Source organism: Portunus trituberculatus, chromosome 24 (assembly GCF_017591435.1).
Source record: "Portunus trituberculatus isolate SZX2019 chromosome 24, ASM1759143v1, whole genome shotgun sequence".
NCBI classification, from domain to species: Eukaryota; Metazoa; Arthropoda; class Malacostraca; order Decapoda; family Portunidae; genus Portunus; species Portunus trituberculatus.
Window position 1 is genome coordinate 18,958,782 of NC_059278.1, and position 18,207 is coordinate 18,976,988.

The 18,207-nt window shown below is 39.6% G+C and overlaps 2 protein-coding genes and 1 long non-coding RNA gene across 7 annotated transcripts in view; 1 reads left to right on the forward strand and 2 right to left on the reverse strand.

Annotated features, from left to right (window-relative positions):
* LOC123508399 (venom dipeptidyl peptidase 4-like) overlaps positions 1–1,747 on the reverse strand; it is a 102,667-nt gene extending 100,920 nt beyond the window's left edge. Inside the window, exon 1 of the mRNA XM_045262126.1 lies at positions 1,604–1,747. The gene's annotated coding sequence lies outside the window, so the exon portion shown is untranslated. The remainder of the gene's footprint in view (positions 1–1,603) is intronic.
* A 1,381-nt stretch (positions 1,748–3,128) lies between these two features.
* Positions 3,129–15,186, forward strand: LOC123508404. Its single transcript, XR_006675933.1, has 2 exons — positions 3,129–3,569; positions 15,155–15,186. It is a non-coding gene; the product is annotated as an uncharacterized LOC123508404 (long non-coding RNA).
* The window catches only part of LOC123508402 (bone morphogenetic protein receptor type-2-like), a 66,555-nt gene continuing 57,279 nt past the window's right edge, over positions 8,932–18,207 (reverse strand). For 2 of the 5 annotated variants that reach the window (XM_045262142.1, XM_045262138.1), the window contains 9 exons: positions 17,167–17,310; positions 16,842–17,048; positions 16,121–16,276; positions 14,734–14,922; positions 14,070–14,239; positions 13,395–13,587; positions 12,876–13,091; positions 12,181–12,396; positions 8,932–10,625 (listed from right to left, as the gene is read on the reverse strand). In XM_045262142.1, coding sequence (XP_045118077.1) covers positions 9,172–10,625; positions 12,181–12,396; positions 12,876–13,091; positions 13,395–13,587; positions 14,070–14,239; positions 14,734–14,922; positions 16,121–16,276; positions 16,842–17,048; positions 17,167–17,310 — 2,945 coding nt within the window. In that variant the 3' untranslated portion in view covers positions 8,932–9,171. The remainder of the gene's footprint in view (positions 10,626–12,180; positions 12,397–12,875; positions 13,092–13,394; positions 13,588–14,069; positions 14,240–14,733; positions 14,923–16,120; positions 16,277–16,841; positions 17,049–17,166; positions 17,311–18,207) is intronic. The other 3 variants (XM_045262141.1, XM_045262139.1, XM_045262140.1) reach the window with 3 other exon arrangements.

The window sequence follows — 18,207 nt, forward strand, 5'->3', positions numbered from 1 at the left end:
ATTTCTCTTATAATGCAAACAAGACTCGGCACATCTTGTCTGTTTGGCTGAATTGACAAGTTCTTCCGTTATCATTCCTTCCCCTGAGCTGAATGTACGGTAAACTTAAAGGTCATGGCAGAATGTCTCGACCGAGTGTGTGTGTGTGTGTGTTTCACTGTTTGATCTGCTGCAGTCTCTGACGAGACAGCCAGACGTTACCCTACGGAACGAGCTCAGAGCTCATTATTTCCGATCTTCGGATAGGCCTGAGACCAGGCACACACCACACACCGGGACAACAAGGTCACAACTCCTCGATTTACATTCCATACCTAATCACTGCTAAGTGAACAGGGGCTACACGTGAAAGGAGACACACCCAAATATCTCCACCCGGCCGGGGAATCGAACCCCGGTCATCTGGCTTGTGAAGCCACTGAGCTACCGGGCCGTGTGTGTGTGTGTGTGTAATTCACTGTTTGATCTGCTGCAGTCTCTGACGAGACAGCCAGACGTTACCCTACGGAACGAGCTCAGAGCTCATTATTTCCGATCTTCGGATAGGTCTGAGACCAGGCACACACCACACACCGGGACAACAAGGTCACAACTCCTCGATTTACATCCCGTACCTACTCTCTGCTAGGTGAACAGGGGCTACACGTGAAAGGAGACACACCCAAATATCTCCACCCGGCCGGGGAATCGAACCCCGGTCCTCTGGCTTGTGAAGCCAGCGCTCTAACCACTGAGCTACCGGGTGTGTGTGTGTGTGTGTGTGTGTGTGTGTGTGTGTGTGTGTGTGTGAAAAAGCTGTGGACGGATTTACGTAACTTCTTCTTTCATTCATTCACTCAAAGTATTGTATATATTATATTCAAATGCCATTGAAAAATCGTGAAGCTTTGAGAGTTCTATTTACGTCCCTCCTTCAATCATTCAAGTGTGTGTGTGTGTGTGTGTGTGTGTGTGTGTGTGTGTGTGTGTGTGTGTGTATCACCGGATGTTATAATGTTTGTTAGATAAGGCGCTGAGTTTTAATCCTGAGAACATGACTACCATTACCAGTTTACTAGTTCGCATTGTATATACTACTACCACCACCACCACCACCATCACGCCTCCGTATCAACATCATTATCAGTTATTGGTGCACGGTAAGTCACCATCATCACTATTCATTTCCCTTAAAAGATAACTCATTGGACAACACCGAAAACGTGCAGTGAAACACATAACAAGGTATCCAGAGATACGAGACTCACAAACAACGATGCAGGTTTCTCACGTGTCAAAATGAAAGCAATTAACACAGATTGGCACGTCACCCAGTGGTAATTACAGTGTGGAATGGTGATTCTTCAAGGGAACATCACACAGCACGAGGCACCACACACTTGCTGTTGCATCACATCACCACCACAGCAAGGCAACTTTCAAAAGACCCCAAACACCACTTCTTCACATCTTTTCACTTTCGCACTTCAAAACATCACTCTCCACCACTAACACACAAGCTAGTGATAGTAACAACAGCAAACATCCACCCCGGACTGTAATTGCTGAGAATCAAAACAAAAAAACAGCAAAACGTCAAGGTATGGCTGGCAGCGAGACTCACCTGGCTTGGAGTAGGGCAGCACACCCTCCCCGTCCCGCATTTGGCTTCGCACTGAACCTGAGTACAGCTGTGCGCGGCCGCGGCCAAAACCTGAGGAAAAGTTGTCAGGCTGTCGGCGTCGAGATTGCTTCATTTGCTTCGCTAGCCACCGTCCCCAACAAGTCCCCATTACCTCTAAATTCCCCACAAACTTGTTCCTGAGGTGACGACATGGTGGTCTTCCCTCGACATAATTTACTTTTTTTATACTTAAGCATTTTTTTTTTTTTCTTTTTGTCTTTCTCTCCTTCCAGATTGCAATGACCAAGGTTGGGTTTTCACGTTCTTGCTTACCTGCCATGGGCGTCGATTGTGGGGGGGACGTGGGGGACATACCTCATCCCCACTTCTCACACTGAGGGGGATATAGCATAATTTTTGTCCCCACTACTTTTCCTGCTACGCTTGCCCTCTCCCTCATGTCCTCCATAAACACTATTTTAAGGAATCAGCGCCAATGTTACCTGCACCACACCTTTCTACTATACCAGTTCCCACGTCGAGAGAGCCTGTGTTAATTCTTTGATAAGTCTAAATGTTAAGTAACGCTTCTTGTGTGTTGGTGAGTGTGTACTGAGAGGACATAATTGCTAAGTACAAAATGGTACAGTGTTGGTTGGAGAAGTGGGTCTGATGGGTCATGATCTTCGTATCACAAAAATAAGCCGATAGCATTTCGTCTCATTTATTCAATTATTCTTTTACATAGGCTGGAAATAAGCGAGCAAGGCCAATAGTAATGAAACACCGAGGAATTACCAGTGGAAGATTTTGTCAGTGACTTAAGCAGGTTCTGAGTGGTGCATAAGTCACACGTCCGAGGACATTGGCTGATGTATTGATGGTTCCACTGAGATGATACGTGCCTTCCGATACACTGTGCTCACACCTTCTGTTGCCTTCAACACCTGTGTTCTGGACATAAATAGCTATAATGTACACGTCGCGTCACGTCATCATAGCACTCATGTTGGACAGTTAGATTTACTTAATATGCTACATATTGTAAATACACTGATATATATATATATATATATATATATATATATATATATATATATATATATATATATATATATATATATATATATATATATATATATATATATATATATATATATATATATATATATATATATATATATATATATATATATATATATATATATATATATATATATATATATATATATATATATATATATATATATATATATATATATATATATATATATATATATATATATATATATATATATATATATATATATATATATATATATATATATATATATATATATATATATATATATATATATATATATATATATATATATATATATATATATATATATATATATATATATATATATATATATATATATATATATATATATATATATATATATATATATATATATATATATATATATATATATATATATATATATATATATATATATATATATATATATATATATATATATATATATATATATATATATAAAAGCTTGATATAAGAGGCAGACTATCTGTTTGGAGCAATGTTTGATCTAGAGTCCCTGTAACTGAATCGCCACACTTGAAAATGATGATGTTATTCCACGTCTAAGCAATGAGGCAGATGAGTGCTGGTGAGGGTGCAGTAAGCTACGAGAATTGCCTAAGCAATAAATTAAGACTACCCATATTGAGATAAAACTGAAAGCTTTAATACTAAACAAAGTTACAAAAATTAATAACATAAGAGTATCCTTTTTACTATAATCAATTTGTTCTCTTTTCATTGTCTTGGCTTAACCTATACAAATGATTCAATATTATCCACACATATCGAGTCACATGGCAGTAGTGTGTGTGTGTGTGTGTGTGTGTGTGTGTGTGTGTGTGTGTGTGTGTGTGTGTGTGTGTGTGTGTGTGTGTGTGTGTGCAGTCTTTCCATGATCAAACCAAAAGTAAATGACATCAGACGAAACCCAAGAAATGTTAACAAGTCTGTCGGCCACGCGGCCATCACAGCCCTGACGCCTTCAGCACGGAGTGGTGAAGGAAGTGATAAGAGTATACATGAACAATACTACAAAGCGAACTTCTATTCCCAGTGATATATAAGCTTCACCCTACAGTACATGTGACACCTCCATGCTCTCTCAATGCCAACACCGACAGTTGCATAGTTTCCTCACAGGTCTAGGTCCAGACTGACTGCTGAAACTACCTTAGCTCCATGAAACACATGCTGCCTGGATGAACTGATACAGTAAAATACTGGGATATTTGGTTAAATTAGTTCAAAATAAACATGGTTTTATTGTTAAAGTATGATGCAGGTTACTAAGTTTCACACACTAGTGTCACTATTGTGGGCACAGCCAGTGGCTCCTTCATGAAGGGCCAAAGAACATGATCTAAATGATACATGATTTAAATATCAAACTTAGTCCTTAACAATGTACAGTCTAAGGTATGGTGACCCTATTACATGGGAACAAGTTGAAGGAGTATACGCTGGGTGTCTGGGAGTCGCAATATCACATCACACACCCACTGAACACCTCCATGCACCACAACAAACACAACACCATAAGATCACATTATACATGCCAGCTCTGTGATCCTAGGCAGGAAATCAAATATGCCACATGGACTGGAAGTACAGAAACAGGACCCTAAACATATGCTGAAATCATTGTAAACTATACATGATGAAGCACTCCTTCCAGCCAAGGAAGGAACAACAAATTCAATATTCAGGCATAATACATACAACATAAACAAAGAAAAACATATCTATCATTACAACATATAGAAATGTTCAGTGCATAAAGCTGCCAAACCTTTGAAACTAAATATGCAATGCAATTCTTGATTGTATACAAGGGTTCCAAATGAAATTACATTAAATCCACTTTATAAAATGGTATTGTATTTTAAAATTAATAAATGACTAAATATGAACCCTATAGTACTCTTTGGCTACTGGGATTAAGTCAATCATCAATGCAAACTGTTATCTAGGATGAGATTTTCAGTGATCAAGATTACTATCACATTATCACTGCTCAGTCAAAACTTGGAGATTTGGTTATCATGTGGTGATTTTTACTCAGGCTATCTTCCTGGAATTCATAATTTATTTCTGTGGAATAAAGTATAAAATCTCAACATGCTAATTTCAGCTGAGCACACACTTCAAAGCCTTACATTATTGAACAATATTTAAATGTAACTCGCCATCTCTAATCTTGATTCATCATTTTTCATAAAATAATTCTTGGAAATCCATCAGTAAACTGCAGTAAGATAAGTTCCATTTGCCTTCACAAGCATCTTCATCTGGTACATTTTTTTGGTGTCATGCCAATACTAAACGTATCACATTGAAACTCAAGACTGGCAGTAGTTCAGAACAATGTCCGTACCATGTGGTCTGCAGGGTTCAGGGCTCACAGCAAGCAAGAGCTACATGAATGACAAAAGCATATTAGGTTCACAACTTTTGGAACTCAAATGCCAAAAGTAACTAAATTTGGAACAATATAGTACATTAAATCAAAATCTCTCGATCAACACCCTTGTCGCTTTCTAACCGTGACCTAACACAACAGTAGCCACCTGCACCGACAGTGACTGGCGACAACGTTGCTGTGCCAGCTCCCGGGCGACTGTGATCAGAGTGTCAATCTCTCTCATCTGTTCTCACGCTTACTTGCTGGGTTGTCTTTAGTCTGGTTAAAAAGGAGCTTGTCAATAAACATTTTTGTTTTCTTAAATATAATCTATGCTGTTTATTAAAAACATAATCTGAATACAAATTTAGCCTGGCAAAACACTGGTGTGGCAGTGTTCTGCCTCGGGAGAGTCAGTCATAGTTGCTCATGGAAGCCCATCCCTTCCTCCCATTCATGATTTACTGCCCACATTCACACTATGGCACCATTAGGTGGTTATCACACAAAGTCAATACATATATCATTTTCAAGTACTGCAACATATATATACAAATATATGCCTATGCAATACACTCTCCCCTCATTTTGGCTTCTCCATCTCTCAATCCTTTATGCAACACTTTGTTAAAGAGAAACCCCACCAACCCAGAACACTATATCTTTCATGAGAACAAATAACATTTGTTTCCTATGAAAACCTCTGTTCTTTTAGCGGACGTGTTCCTCCTGAACACTTAGAAGATACAGATATGATTAGTAAGTGAGATCTTTCAGGAATTTCATGCATATGCCTCTCTTTGTAAACTGGATATACAAAAAATATATACTGTTAAAGACAAAAAAATATATATATATATATATATATATATATATATATATATATATATATATATATATATATATATATATATATATATATATATATATATATATATATATATATATATATATATATATATATATATATATATATATATATATATATATATATATATATATATATATATATATATATATATATATATATATATATATATATATATATATATATATATATATATATATATATATATATATATATATATATATATATATATATATATACGCACACGCACATGCACACGCACACGCACACACACACACACACACACATATAAACATATATATATATATATATATATATATATATATATATATATATATATATATATATATATATATAATGCAAATGAAGCTAAAATCCCATATATCAATTAAAAAATACATAATGTTGGGTGAGATTTTCCACCTTTCAAACCATAATTGATGCACAGCAGTCTAATCAGCAGGTATTTAGTAGCCAGACCTCACCGATTACTGCTTGCTTTCTCCGTTCACAAAATGGTTCAGTGCATTTCACAAGCTATCACAGAAACATTAAGTGTCGTGCAAAGAATGTCAGAGTGTTTTGGTAAACAGAAATAAAAACACTAATTCAGAATAAAGCACTACTTGTCCATTCTCAGCTTGTAGTTTCACTTTTTCATAGAATCACTTCAAATAATGATAAAGTTAGACAAATCAATTAAAGCATTCCTCTCCACATCACACGGCTCTTCTCTCTATCAAATACTCTCCATGATTTTCTCTGGGCAGAATTCATTGATCAAAATCATCAATGTCTCAAATGGTCACTTTCATGATAAGTACTTTTCTCAGGCAACACAGGTCAGCATGACTTGGCTGCAGACCTCCAGCTGACCACTACCACCACCACCACCACCACCACCACTGCCGCCACCATCAATGCACATTAAGCTCAGCTTGTCACATACAAGCAAGGTTCTGACTCAACCAAATCATTATACACATCACTGTGAATTTCTAATGATGGGATTTAGCGGGAGGTTCAATTTTTAACATCGAATTCAGCAAGCTAATACTTTGATTCTCGTACTACCTTGAAAGGGCCTCATCTTTTGGATTAATTTCTAAAGCACACTTTTTTTTCTGATGTCAGACTTGGACTCAAACAGGTCTTCAAATGGAACACTATTACCTTGCCTAAACTGAAAGGACTCCTCAATTTAATACAGTTTGTTGCTATAATAGTCTCCCTGCTTTGCAAATTAATCTTACATCTATAAGAAAACTTTATATTTTGGTAATTGAACAATTTCAAAACCTGATATCTGGTTTTGCTCAGATGTGTTAGATCTCTTAATCTTTAAGGCTTTATGCAGTAACAAATGTAATTATAAATTACAGCAGAAAATGTTTACAATTTCTGAATGTAATGTCAACAATTACTATGTAATACTGCACAGTAATGAGGTAAAACCTACACTAGCAAGGCAACTGGGCTCATCAACACTTAAAATAAATGTGAAAATAAGATAAATTGAGTAGCACATTCAAGAAAAAAACAAAGGCAAGAGTGATCCAATCTGGCCAACATGCCCTGGCCCGGCAGATGGCAGACAGTTGGCAGATAGCAGAGACCCGGCAAGTGAGGCTGGTCAAGACTCTTCAGGCAGTCGTGTAAATGCAAAACTGAAAACAAAACTGATGAAAATAGCACACAGCAAGTCTAGTTGTTGTCGGGATGAGCTCTATACTAGCATTCTCCTCTCATCTAACTACAAATAAATGCAGAAGTGATCATTGTTTCCCTTTGAAATTTTGCTACACTTTTTTTTCTCTTCTGTCTATAACAAAATAGAGGGATATTTAGTAGCATGATGGACAGTATCTTTGCAAGGACAGTTGCTTACTTGATCGTCTTTTTTTTCTGTCATAAAACACGTTATTTCTTGGAGTTCAAATATGATAAACAGATTTTATGTAACTTCACTAGTGAACAAAGTATTACTTGACACAATGGTCTGTGGCAAAGCCTTATAATTGCACCTAAGAGCCAGTTTTTTTTGTTTTTCAGTGCATATACTGCTGGACAAATAGTGAACCTTTTGCCATCCTCCACGCTGGACACCACTTCATCCATGTTATTGTTCTCCACATCACTTCACACTCGAACAGGCAGATGAACTCGGTGTTCTCATCCAAAGTAATGCATGTACACTGCTTGTCTGTTCATGACTCAGTTCATTATGACAAACCTCTGTCTTTAATAGTTGTAACTGAGTATTTTCCCCAAATTTTACAGCAAAACATTGGAAAACAGTTTATGCAGCATGAAATAAGTCAACAGGCACCCCTGGTGTTCATCCACATTACCACTATTATGAAAATAGGAAATAATTAAAAATTGCACAAAATCTCTAATTGAATGGAATTAAAGTAGCCAGAAAGCTATTTCCACAGGTCGGTTTTACAAAGTTACACTAAGATTTCACATGTCAACAATCAATAAAACACAATACTAAAATTTGGATGGCAATCTAAAATACAGAGTAGTAACAACATAGCGTATTCACCCAATGACCAAGGCGACCTAATACTGCAGATAGAAAGTTGTGTCCTGCTCACCTAGCACTGCGCGCTGCCCTGACTGAGTGGTCCCTTCACCTCCCCGCCTCATCAAGAAATCATTATGCACAGACTAGAATGGTTACACCCTCTAAGCATTAAAATTTTAAACAAGTTTGTATATCTGTAAGTCCAACATTATCATTCTCAGATGTTCATTTCCACAGGCCAAAATTAAAAATTATATTGCATAACAATGGTCTCACTAACAAACTGGGTGTCAACATTGCTTCCTTGCAAACTGTGGAAAATAATGTGTTACCTAAAAAGTAATGGGCTTATGGAACCTTAACAAAATCTTGAGTCATAAGCTGCTATCATAGAGTAAATCATAAAACTAAAATATCTAAAGTCTTAAAACACAAAATATATTTTTTTTCAATTTTATACATTGGCAGCATAATACAATGTTCACTTTATTTGGAATATTTAATTAAATCACATTCTCTCTACAGGAACAATGCCTGTGAGAATATATATATCACTGCATTTCTGACATAGTATGTATATCAGAAAACTTAGCGCCCCAGCTTCATACAAGCCTGGCTATAAGTTGAGATCTCCTTCAGGAGCATATGACTCTTAATATTACAATTCCATTTATCATATTCACAGAACCCCAATTGTTTGAGGATTTGGTTGAGTACATGAGAAAGTCAGCTCCTGTCCCAGTAAACCCTGACTACCATCCCGACTACTTGCTCTGCTACTGCCACTGCTGTTGCTACTGCTGCTGCTGCTGACTGTACTAGCTAACTTGGAGCATCTCAGGGAAGCTGTGCTGTTGTTTTGAGAGGAGGCTGATGACACAGCTACACTAGTGGTGAGGAAAGGTTGCTGCTGTCCACCCAGAGCATTCATGTGGAGAGGGAGGGAGTGGGAGAGCCCCACGTCCAGGTGGCCGCCGCCCTTGGCAGACTGCATGCCCCGCTCTCCGTCACACCCCATAATGCGGTCATCATACAATGAAAGACGAGGGTTCATGGGCCTTCTGGGAGTCTTCACACGGTGCTTGGCTTTTCTGAGAGGAGGGGACTCTTCCACCTCTGGGGCAGAATCTGTCACTTTATTTTCCTTGCCATTATCATCGTCAGGATTAACGGAAGGATTCGTTTCTTCCTCGACGGCCTTATTTACTGTACCTTTGTGTGACCTGTCTGGGAGAATAAGCGTCGTTGGTCTCTTTAATTTCTCACAGGAATTATCACTATCAACAAAACTTACACTATTCTCACTGGATTTGTTGAGTCCACTATCCTTTGATCCTTGTCTTGACCTAATGATGGGAGCAAATCCATTCTGGAAGTGCAACTTTGCAATACCAATCTCAGTCTCTGTGGTATAATTGGGAAATGAAGAGTGTTGGGAGTTAAGTGCATGATTTGGGGAGATCACAGTGTGGGGGCCTCCGTTCGTTAGAAGCACCTCAGTTTGTAGGGGAAGGTGGGATGTTACTGCTACTGATTGTGTTGCTGGCAGGGGTGTTGGCGGCTCAGACAGGCTGCTGCTGGTGGGGGTGATGAGGATCTCCTGGCGCTCTTCATCCTCCCCGTTGTGGTGGCGCCGCCGAGGAATGAGGGACTTGAGCCGGTCCTCCCAGGCACTCCGCCACCGCCGCCAGGAGCTGCCCTTAGAAGCCTTGCGGTTGTCGTGGTTCTCCTCCTGCAGGGCTGTGTTCTGTCGCTTGGGTTGATTGTCAATTGAGTGGACCTCATTTTGTAAATATGGTATGGGTGGGACCAGGGTCGGGGGAGGCAGTGTTGGACGAGGCTGCGACACCACATTGGCAGTGTTAGAGTGTCCATTCAACAAGGGCATCAGTTGCTCATTGGTAAGTCCATGGGACTCTATAGCATGCTGTACATCTATCAGATTGGCAGCATTTATAGTATTTATAGAATTGATATCATTGGACTTCAAGGGATCTATAAGAATATTGCCTGAGACACTGATTTCTTGTGGGATTTCTCGGATCAAGTTGCGCTCTATGCAGGGATTGCGGCCCTGGTGGGGCTGAATGGAGGGGATGGGGGGCTGAAGCGTGCCGATCAGCTGGTTCTTTGCTGGAAAAAAAAAAAAAAAAAAAAAAATTAGACAAATTAACATTCATAAACTTTGTCCTACAGCAGAATATTCCATGCATAACATGATACTTTCTTCTTAAAAGATATCATCTTAATGATGAATGAATCTGTCAACTTTGAATATGTGTGCCTTACATTAACCCTTATACCCCGTGAGGCATGATCGTGGCTCTTACGTTAGACCCTGTCAGGCACAATCGTGGCACTTTTCAAATACAACGCTCCTTTTGTGCCACACAGTTTGTTTATGCTTGAGGCTATGTCATATATCAAGGCCTGTCATTGGCCCTTTGTTTTCAAGATAGTGGATACTTAGCCAATCATGTATCAGCTTTTACAAGGGTGTGTTTGTGTAAGAGTAAGGGCACCAAGTGTTAGGATGGTGAGTACACTAACGTCAGTGTGCTATATTTTATCATTTTTTATCAATTTCTTGGTGAGATATAAGATATACATGTATTTCCATGGATATGTAATTAGTTCAGAAACATATTATGATGCATGACAATATTGGAATTGTTATTCTTATCTCATTATTGCTTTAGATAAGATTGTGTAAAGCTGGCTTGATGGAGTCAACTGAGGAGGATGTGTTGACACTTGTTTCTGACCATGATGAAGTTGAATTTTCATTATTTAACATTTTGCTTACTTTCCTGCTTTATTATCCATAATGAATGCAATATGTCAAAAGAAAACTTCTTATTTTTAAATTATATGTGATTCATAAACTTTGCTGATGTGTTTTTTTGCAAAAAATTGAAAGAAATAAAAGAATACCTTTCTAAATTTACCTTACTTTAAATCTTATTTTACCACTGTTTGATTTTTTTGTGCATATATGTTATGTTTGTTCAGTAATGATTATACCACAGCAAAGAGTAACTCCTAAGCTTTCTAATGATATATAATTGTCCCAGTATTTGTCAAAATAATTTAATTAAACACTAAAGGACTCCAGGAAATTTTCTAACATTTGCTACTCATTTTTTATCAACATATCTAGAAACTGTTCCCTTCTGTTATGACAGGGTATAAGGGTTAATGTGTACTAAGGACTACAAGGATACACAGTGGAAGAATTGTGACCACAGCAACTCCAGATGATATGGATTCATGTCCTGACTACAGTATATTAAGAAATAACTGTTGTTCAAGGGCCAGTTGGGTTGGACTGAGATAACTCAGTGTTCCACAAGCAATGACAGTAATTTTCACACTCCACACCACAGCTGCCATGATGTTATACACACTGTAAAGACCTGCAACACCTCAGCAACACTTCCATGACGCACACAGAGCAATCTAACATGGCCCATAAATAATTTGCTGTTTGTAATTACTGAAAAAAAAAAACACACTGAGGCTTTACTAAGGCAATATTGACATATGAAAAAAAAAATTACAATATAGGTAATCATTGGTGAGCAAAATCTTGAATCATAAACAACAAAACTGCTTGTCATATCAAGTGGTTCCAACGCCCTAGAATGTAAAGGGTGGATTATTGAGTGCTCAGTGTCATAAAATGTACCTTTCTTACCCAAGAAGACATCCACAGGAGGCTCTGAGGGAGAGCCAGTGATGGTGGTCTCCACGGTGGCCTCAGACACGCTGGACTCCTTCTCCCGTGGCGTGATGGCGTTGCTGATGATCTTGCCGCCGTTGATCATCTCCCCGGACCGCTGACTCATTGGGAGGTTCATCAAGGGATTCATGGTGGGACTCACACCGCTGATGCCCAGGCTTGCTGCAAGTCAAGCAAACCAACACATGTGACTCAAAGCAAATAACAACATACAAACATAAGAAAATGAGAGAAGCTGCAAGAAGCCAACAGGCCTACACGTGGCAGTCCATTTAATAGTCTAACACACTTTTTACAGAGAGGCCTATGTACACTGTAAAGTGTCTGGAAACCAATGACTGGATAAGGTGTGACTGAACCCTCTACATGATAGTTTCTGTCAATGCCACTTGCAAGTAAAAAACACTAAAATATTCCTTTACATACGACATCAGATATTTTTTGTACTTCTGATCACAACAGTAATACAATTCCTTTTTTTTTTTTCCATGAAGGAAAGGCACTGGCCATGTGCAACAAAATTATAATGAAAAAAGACCCACTGAGGTGCCACTCCACAGTGCCAAAAACAGTCATCAAACACTAAAAGATAATTTTAACAGTTACATCCTACATGATTCTCTCCTAATCTTGACACTTACATTTATATCTGTCCCAGAGTGCGGGCAGCTCCGACAGTCGTCCCTCCACACACATGGCGGAGAGCCTCGCCTCGGCGTCATAATCCCAGCAGTCATCTATAGTTTCCTTCAGTAAGCGTATTGCCGGGTTGGTGTCTTTCCACACCGAGGGGAACAAGGGCCGGGCTTTGTTCCGCACCACCAGGACCTGAACTTGCTCAAAGGTCGGGTGGAGACCTGCCATCAACATCAAGGCGTGTTAGTATTCAGTAGTATAGCTTGTGTTTTGTATGCTGGTGTTAATGTTTTCTATCACAGTGAAATGGTGAAAAGATTTTATGCAGACCTGGTGAGAGAAGGGATCACAAACTGGATGAGAAATGAGTTGAATCTGGAGGAAGAGAGGGAGAGAAAGGAGAGGAAGGAAAGGAGGAGAGAGAGAATGTGATTGAGTGTACAGACTTAATCATACAAGAGCAATGAATCATACACAAACACACAGGAAAACCCACCAACCAACAAACACAAAAGAAAACCCACCAATTTCTGCCTGGAAGGGGAGCATGTATGGTGGAGTCTGAAGGCCTTGATAGAGGTCATGACATCGGGCAGCACACTCCCACAACACCAGGCCCAGTGCGTAGATGTCTATCTGCTTCAAGGCTGCTTCACAGTCCCTCAGGTTCACTGCTCCTTCAAGCACTTCAGGAGCCATGTATCTTAATGTTCCAACCTGAGAAGAAAGCAGTGATAAGAGATCCTGCAAACACTGGGACGCCCTAAAACAACAAGACCACTGTTAAGATTTTAATCAATTGTGGTGGTGGTGGTGGTCGGGGGGGAAGAGGAGCCACCACCACCACCACATGATGCTTGCTGAGGGAGTGACAGACAAGAAAGAGAGAGAGAGAGAGAGAGAGAGAGAGAGAGAGAGAGAGAGAGAGAGAGAGAGAGAGAGAGAGAGAGAGAGAGAGAGAGAGAGAGAGAGAGATATATATACATGTACAAAAAAAGTCCACTGAGATCCATGTATCTGTAGATAACACAAAATTTAAACCAACCTCTACAAATACATTAAGAGAATAATAAAAATAATAATAATAATAATAATAATAATAATAATAATAATAATAATAATAATAATGGAAATTTGAATGATACACATGAATAATTTCCAAATCCTGAGGCAAGTGCAGCAGCATCTGGGCGACTCACATCAGTAAGCGATGACGTCTCGGCGTGCTGCTCCTCTCCATTGATGTAATACTTGGAGCCTTGAGTGTGAATAGCAAAGCCCAAGTCGGACACAACGCATGACATGTTCTCCGTGAGCAGCAGATTGCGAGTGTTGAAATCCCTGTGGCAGATGCACGGCTTGATGATGTCTGGAGAGAAGGCTGTTATTAGTGAAAGCTCAGGGTACACAAGTATGAGATGTAATGCTTTCCTCACCCTTCAAGGCGTCGGGTTCAAAAGACACAGTTTCACTTCATCTTTCTTGTACGAATGATTCTGGTTTCATCATCAGCTACAAGACACAGAGGGAGATGTGTGGCACTTTTCTCACCCATCGAGACACTGAGGCTCATATTCTCAAACACTTCTGTGCTTCACTATTTCTAAAGACTTTATTTTTATTTACACAAGTTTTTAGGGTAAATTTATGGTCCTAGAGCCAGACTGATAAGATTTCTCCAATATTAACTGGAGAAACACTCTTGAAAACCCCACTAATCATCTCTGTAACCTTGGAAAATAATCTAATAGACACAATACAAGAACGGATGTGATATATATACCAGACATTTCAATAAAACACAAATATCAGCATGAATTCATTAAAGTAATACAAAAAACAGTAAATTGGAGGAAGCCTTACCCTTACCTCCCTTTCTGATCTCTGAGTGGAGGTGTGCAAGGCCCCGTGTGGCACTCAACGCAATACTGCAGAAGGTGGACCAGGTGAGGGTGTTTTCAGAGAGATAGGTGCTGAGGCGACCTTTAGGGCAGTAAGAGAGCACCAGCCCATAATAAATATTGCCATCTTGTCCTACACGCTCACCGCTTCCTGAAATACAAGACATTTGGCAATGAGAGAGAGAGAGAGAGAGAGAGAGAGAGAGAGAGAGAGAGAGAGAGAGAGAGAGAGAGAGAGAGAGAGAGAGAGAGAGAGAGAGAGAGAGAATGAAGCAGGGGTTAGAGAAAGACAGGAATAAATCTACGTTTAGAGGAAAAAGAAAAAGAAAAGACGTTTGGTTAATGCAAGAAAAAATAGAAGAATAAATGATGAGGTTAGGAAGGTGTGTGTGTGTGTGTGTGTGTGTGTGTGTGTGTGTGTGTGTGTGTGTGTGTGTGTGTGTGTGTGTGTGTGTGTGTGTGTGTGTGTGATTCACTGTTTGATCTGCTGCAGTCTCTGACGAGACAGCCAGACGTTACCCTACGGAACGAGCTCAGAGCTCATTATTTCCGATCTTCAGATAGGCCTGAGACCAGGCACACACCACACACTGGGACAACAAGGTCACAACTCCTCGATTTACATCCCGTACCTACTCACTGCTAGGTGAACAGGGGCTACACGTGAAAGGAGACACACCCAAATATCTCCACCCGGCCGGGGAATCGAACCCCGGTCCTCTGGCTTGTGAAGCCAGTGCTCTAACCACTGAGCTGTGACCGTGTGTGTGTGTTATTCACCAAGGTCGTCTGCTGGTCACCCAGCCAGTCTTTCCCCTTCGGAAAGAGCTCAGAGCTCATAGTGACTGATCATCAGATAGGACTGAGACCACAGTGTGTGTGTGTGTGTGTGTGTGTGTGTGTGTGTGTGTGTGTGTGTGTGTGTGTGTGTGTGTGTGTGTGTGTGTGTGTGTGTGTGTGTGTGTGTGTGTGTGTGTGTGTGTGTGTGTGTGTGTCCTTGGGTGTAGCTAAGTGTGTGAATGTCTGAAGGAGTGTGTGACACTTTATCGGGGAAGCCATGTGTGGGATTGCCACCCAAATACATAAATAAATAATGATGCTCAGCTCCTTTTTAAACCATGAAACAATTAGTACTGGCGTTTCCTCTTCTATTTAAAAACTATAGGATATCTTGTAAAAATTGAAACTGATACTGACAGTCTTAATCACAAACCACAGTAGATGTAAGCTCTTTTCCTGCATGAAGAGATCTAACAGTGCTGTGAATGGCTATATATTGCTTTGACGGAAATAATCAGAAGGTTAGTACATAATGAACCCAAACCTGCTTCCTGTCATCCACCACTCACCAAGATAAGACAGAAGATTGGAATGTTCCATGAGAGGAAGAGAATATATATATTTCTCATTAACATATGAAGACTTATGGTGCTGCGGGAACATTTTCACAGCCACCTCCTCCTCATCTACAATGGCTCGGTACGCTGTGCCAAACCGACCTTGACCTGCAAGGAAGAAGTCGAGTTAGTCCCTTCCTGGGGCCAATAAAACACTTCATCAACTGTTGCCTTTGCCTTGCTGTCACCTGCACTATTTTGAGAAAGGATTATCTAGACATTCTAAACACAAATCTTGACTGGAACCATTTTTCTTGATACAATACCACTACACGGAAAGCTTCCTTCACCTTCCTATGAGCTGCAGTGTTTTAAGAAAGGGCTGTCAAAATCACTCAAACAAACTAGACTGGAACCATTTTTCTCAATTCCATTCCACTATATTACATCTTCTCTTCTTCCTTTACCTTTCTGAGTTGAAATGTTTGAAGAATGAAATATAAAAACACCTTCAGAATAACACTAAAATTGACTGAAACTGAAATTAAAACCATTTTCTCCCTATTTCATTCAATTCCATCGTATCAACACTTTAACCTTCTCATGAATTTTAAGAAAGGGAAACACATGACACATTCATAACCAAACAAAACCTAAACCAATTATTCTTTTTCACATTCATTTTAGGGCAAGAAATAATGACAGGCCAACCATTACAGCTGACACACATTACCTATAGTCTCCAGAATCTTGACAGAATCCAGATCAATACAGGGTGATGCTGGATGTTCCTCGGGCGGCAGGACCAGAGGAGGGGGGCTGGATTTTCTCCAATGCCGAGTCCCCACCACAATACACGTTCCCAATAACACAAAGGCCACTATAAGTAATGCCCACAGCCATAGGTAAGACTTATTCACTGCCTCTTCATTCTCAACCTCTGAAATGCCAAAGTTATCATAGAGTTAGCTCAGGCAAGTCCACGAAGCATGGAGAAATGCGGAAAGGAGGTGAGACAAGAGACAAGATGAAGGAAGAGAGAGAATTTGCAAAATCACCTGTGTCTGGAGGAGGGAGGGTTGGCAGCACTTCCAGCCCTAAATTGCACATGTCCTCCTTGCAGCAGCAGAAGTAACTGTTGTTGCCCTTTGGTTCTCCCACACATGTTTCTGATGGACAGTTCTTCAGCGTCCCCCAACACCCTGCAAAGGCAGATAAAACAATGATAACAGTGGTAATGGTAATAACAATGGTAATAATAATGCTAATGATAACAGTAACACTATTCTATGATACATTTCCCAGATATAATAATGATAATGATAGTGGTAATAATAATGATACTCTATTTTAAGACATTTCCCACACTTCATGCCACATTGATCAACTTCCTCATTAGCGAGCCAGACACAGAATGATTCACTTGGGGTCATTAGTAGTCCCCGTTTTTTTCATCTTAGTAATTACGATCAATAGTTCACCATGTCACAATTTGTATACCAGTGTCTCTCTCTCTCTCTCTCTCTCTCTCTCTCTCTCTCAGATCAGCAACAAAAGGTAACCAATCAATATTCACACATTTTTAAAACACCGAAATTAATACATATATAAAAGAAAAAAAGAAATAAAGATGGCATGACCACCTCGATTTCTCACTCACTCACTTCATGTCCTAAAATGGAAGTGAGGCAGAAGTACATTGAGGAGCATAACTATGGCATCATCTACCTCCACCACCACCACCACTACCAGGAGCTCTCTATTGCAAAACCATTACATCATTCCTTCACTAAACGAGGCGAGACGAGAGGGGGAGAAGACGAGACGAGAGCCAGTGATAGTGTGCAATAATGTGCATTCCAAGGCTGTGTGTGAATAGTTTGCTAATTCTTGATGTTCTACCTAGTCGTTGTTGTTGTTTTGTTAATAAAGAAAAGTAAGGGGTATATCTTATTTCAAGCCACAGGAAATAAAGTATATTCTTCGTAAGGGTGGTGGATCAGAAATTAGGGCACACTATCTTAAGAGTGTGTAGTGTTACGCCGCCTTTGTGTGTGTGTGTGTGTGGTTAGACGGGTCCAGGGCGCCAGCAGGTCCCG